Raw genomic sequence first — 4,204 nt, 5'->3', positions numbered from 1 at the left:
TCTGCAAGTGAACGGCGTATTATTGTGCCATCTCAAAGAGGCACAAAATCACTTTCACAGACTTTTAAATTAACTGTTCCCTGCTGGTGGAATGACCTGCCCAACTCAATCCCAGCAGCTGAGTCCTTAACCATCTTCAAGAATCGGCTAAAAACACATCTGTTCCATCTTCATTTGACCCTCTAACTCTAGCACTCTCTATTCTAATTCTATGAAGAAAAACACTTGACACTCTAGCAGTTGCACTCTCTACTTACTACTCGTTTTCTTTGTAAAAAAAATAATAAATGACCCTCTAACACTAGTATTCTTTTTCTATTGTTTTGACTTAAAAAAAAAAGAGCCTATACCGCTAGCATTTTCTATTCTCTTTCAATACTTGTTTTTCTCTTTATTTACAAAAAAAACTAACTTTGCTACGTGTACTGCGTTAGGCTAACCGAGACTTGTCACAGCTCTTATATATTGTTGCTCTTTTGTTAGTTTTGACTGCTTTTATTGTCCTCATTTGTAAGTCGCTTTGGATAAAAGCGTCTGCTAAATGACTAAATGTAATGTAAATGTATAAATGATAAGTATTAAATATAAAATGCATGAAATGAATAATTTATAAAATATAATTATACATAATTCTGGTATCCCAGGGTCTCAAAGCAACGCATAAATAAATAACATATTGCAAAACGTCTTTTATCACAAAAAATATGATCGAGAACATCTGTAAAAGTGATGAATCTGTGCACTCACCTCTGTATTTGTACAAGGCATTCCACAAGAACTGAGATGAGACTAGAGGTTGCTCAATAAGAATAGTGTCACCCTTTTTGAAAGGTCTTTTGGCGAATAATCCTTTGCCCTGAGGAGAAATAATTGAACAGTTAGAAAATAGCATACTAGCGTTTGCTGTCTGGAGCATGTCCTTACGCACGTCTTCATTTTAGAGCGCATGCATAGGATTATTTGTCACAGTTTAACTACATATGTTGGCTTGTCTACATTTCTTTCATCAGCAGGTTCTGGCATGAGATGAGAATCAGCCGGCTACAGCGAGCAGTACAATCAAAGCTAAACCGCTTAATAAAACACAACGCAACTCTATTATTTGAGGAGGCTGGGTCTCTATCGTGGCGTTACTGTTGCATACCTTGACTTTATCGATAAAGCGGGCCTCCACGCAATTACTGGCTTTGGCGGGATCCACGCAGCGAGAAAACATGTCATCTACGGGCGCCGCCATGTTGGATATTTACATATTAACCTCTAACCCCCTCGGATTGACCAATAGTGTGCGAGTGATAAGCCTGCTTTCTCTGACGATTTAAAAAGATTTATCCTGGAAGAAAATATCGGTGCTGCCTGCTATAAACATAAATGCTAGGCTTAATCTGGTACTGCTTAATAAAAACGTAAAACTGTGGCACTGGAAGGCGGGGCAAAACAACTGTAACTAGTGACGTCACATTCGTGAATGAATCGTTCTAGTGAATGAATGAATGAATGAATGAATGAATCGTTCTAGTGACTGAACGAATGAATCGTTCTAGTGAATGAATGAATGAATGAATGAATGAATCGTTCTAGTGACTGAACGAATGAATCGTTCTAGTGAATGAATGAATGAATCGTCCCGAGTCGGATCTTTTGCCTGATGGACAATAAAAGAACAACAGAATTACAAATTAAACATCACGGAAATATATAACTTGAATATGACAGTTATAAACAAACATACGTGCTGATTTTAATGAGTTGCGCTTTATCAAAACTCTATTTAGGTTCTAACTCTAGCACTCTCTAGTCTAATTCTATTCTTTATAAAATAAAGACCAGTGTAACACATCCTTAGTGCACAATTAAAATAGTGCTGCTTTGCTGTTCATATAATACAATTAAAGCAAGATGAGCAAATGATGGTCGCTCTCTCCTGCAGTGCTCTTTAGGCTGTCAGATGGACCTGAGACGGTGGACTCCAGCCCAGAGGAAAGCAGGGAACTGAAGAGGCCTCATGAGGAGAGAGGCAGAGATTATTACGAGTTCAAAGAAGACATTTATTACAACAGGTATTGATTATCGATCTGTAGAAACTGCAAGAGCTTGTACTACAAGGTATTTCGATGAACATATAATTTCCACTTTTTTTAAAGGAAATTGCTTATGCTCACCAAGACTGCATTTCTTTGTAAAATTCCGAAATATTATTGCAATTTAAGAGAGCTGTTTTCTATTTGAATATATTTTGAAATATTATTCATTCCTGTGATGCAAAGCTGATTTTTCAGCATCGTTGCTCCAGTTTTGAGTGTCACGTGATCTTTCAGAAGTCATTCTGCTGTTCGAGAAACATTTCTGATTATTATCAGTTTTAAAATTGATCTTTGAAGATCTGTTTTCAAAGGTCAAAACAGCATTTATTTGAAATATAAATATTCTGTAAGCAGTGCTGGGTAGTAACGGATCACATGTAATCTGGATTACGTAATCAGATTGCAAAAATTAAGTACTTGTAATTAGATTATGTTACAGTTACTTTACTCTTTGTTGTTTGTTTTTTATCAGTTTGGTATAATCTCATGCAAGTCTATGTGATAAACAAGTTAGGTGAAAAGTAATCAGAAAGTGGTCAGACAACATTACCTAATGTGTAATCCAGATTGTTTCTAACTACAATTCTCTCATGTAATGTGTAATCGGTAACAGACTACTATTTCTAACTTTCTTTGATTCCCTGATTTGTTTTTCCTCAGAGCTGCTGCCGGAGCCCGAGAAAGAAGCTCAAATAGATTTTGAGGATGTTCGACTGGATTGCTGTAAATTCATCAAGAACCGATGCATACTCAGATACTGAGTCATTTGATTCAAGATGAAAGCTTAAGGAAAGCCTGTCCTCAGAAACACTGTGTTTCACAGATAACTGTGAGCTGCATTTTGAGGTGGACTCTGATGGAGCAAGCGGTCAGCCGCTCTTCTGGGAGAACTTCCCTCTTCTTTGGTCAGGGTGCAGGATGAGCCATGGATTTTGTCAAGGGAAGATCGGATTCGAAGCCAAGCTGTGAACTTGAGGTTTGAGTCCGGTAAATGTTTTGTACAGCAACAAAAGTGATTAATTAAATGGCACCTTTGGTGAATTATTATTCCTTTTTTTTGGGTCTCCAGTTTGTGAAGCGACTGTCAGCACCTGCATTAGACACCAGCTGTGACCCGGATCTCTGTGTGCTCAGAGTGGGCTGGTCTGTGGACAACACAAGCCTTCAGCTAGGTAAAAATAAACCATGTTACAGACCTGAAGGGTTTTGACGATTATAAAGATTGCATAGGTTTTTGGAAGAAGTTATAGGAAGGAAGTATAAAACTGTGCAGTGTGAGGTATTCTGTTATAGATTAAGCACAAGACAGCTAGAAGACTAACGTTTCTTTAAAATAAAAAAATAAAAAAGTGAAATTTAAAAAAAAAATTGTAATTCAAATGTGTAAAAAAATTCAAAATTATCATCAAATTTAAAATAAAAAATTTTTTTTTATTCGTTTTCTCAGGCGAGGTGGAGCTGTCATATGGTTTTGATGGACGGGGAAGGATAGTAACTGGAGGAAAGGAAGAGGCGTTTGGTGAGCCCCTCACAGAAGGAGATGTCATCGGATGCTATGCAGTAAGTACTATAAAATGTGCTCACCCTCAGGCCGTCTAAGATTAGGATGAGTTTGTTTCTTTGTTCCCAAAGATTTTCAGCTTTGGGTCATTTGCTCCTTTAATTGCATTCAGGTTCATTACTAATTTATATCTATTCCCTATCCAGTTCATCAGTGAGACAGGAGAAGCGACGCTCTCGTTTCAGAAGAATGGACGCTCTCTTGGAGTGGCGTTTCACCTGAACTCCTCAACAGGTTTGGAGAAATGTAGCATTGCATCAGTGTCTCAGCAATGGATGCTCTGCAGTGAATGGGTGCCGTCAGAATGAGAGTCCAAACAGTTGATAAAAACATCACAATAATCCACAAGTAATCCACACCACTCCAGTCCATCAATTAAAGTCATATTTTTTCACTGGAGAAAGCAAAATTATGGATAGAGGACTAGTATTTTAGCTGAAAGAAGTGGTTTAAGCGTCAGAATCATCTTAATGATGGATTTGTTTCGTACAAACATGCAGCTTTTGTCTTCTCCAGATGTTAACTGATGGACTGGAGTGCTGTGGATTACTTGTGGATT

General features: G+C 37.6%; 1 protein-coding gene and 1 pseudogene across 2 annotated transcripts in view; one reads left to right on the top strand and one right to left on the bottom strand.

Moving 5' to 3' along the window:
* The window catches only part of smyd5 (SMYD family member 5), a 16,775-nt gene extending 15,503 nt beyond the window's left edge, over positions 1 to 1,272 (bottom strand). Inside the window, exons 1-2 of one of the 2 annotated variants that reach the window (XM_016575823.1) lie at positions 1,094 to 1,272; positions 748 to 856 (exon numbers count right to left, since the gene is read on the bottom strand). In XM_016575823.1, coding sequence (XP_016431309.1) covers positions 748 to 856; positions 1,094 to 1,237 — 253 coding nt within the window. In that variant the 5' untranslated portion in view covers positions 1,238 to 1,272. The remainder of the gene's footprint in view (positions 1 to 747; positions 857 to 1,093) is intronic. The other variant, XM_016575824.1, reaches the window with a different exon arrangement.
* The window catches only part of LOC107758149 (heterogeneous nuclear ribonucleoprotein U-like protein 2), a 6,578-nt pseudogene continuing 3,609 nt past the window's right edge, over positions 1,236 to 4,204 (top strand).

This window comes from Sinocyclocheilus rhinocerous, unplaced genomic scaffold (assembly GCF_001515625.1).
Source record: "Sinocyclocheilus rhinocerous isolate Xijiao unplaced genomic scaffold, SAMN03320098_v1.1 scaffold2038, whole genome shotgun sequence".
Lineage (NCBI taxonomy): Eukaryota > Metazoa > Chordata > Actinopteri > Cypriniformes > Cyprinidae > Sinocyclocheilus > Sinocyclocheilus rhinocerous.
The sequence above is the reverse complement of the archived record's forward strand: the minus strand, read 5'-3'. Positions and strand labels throughout refer to the sequence as shown.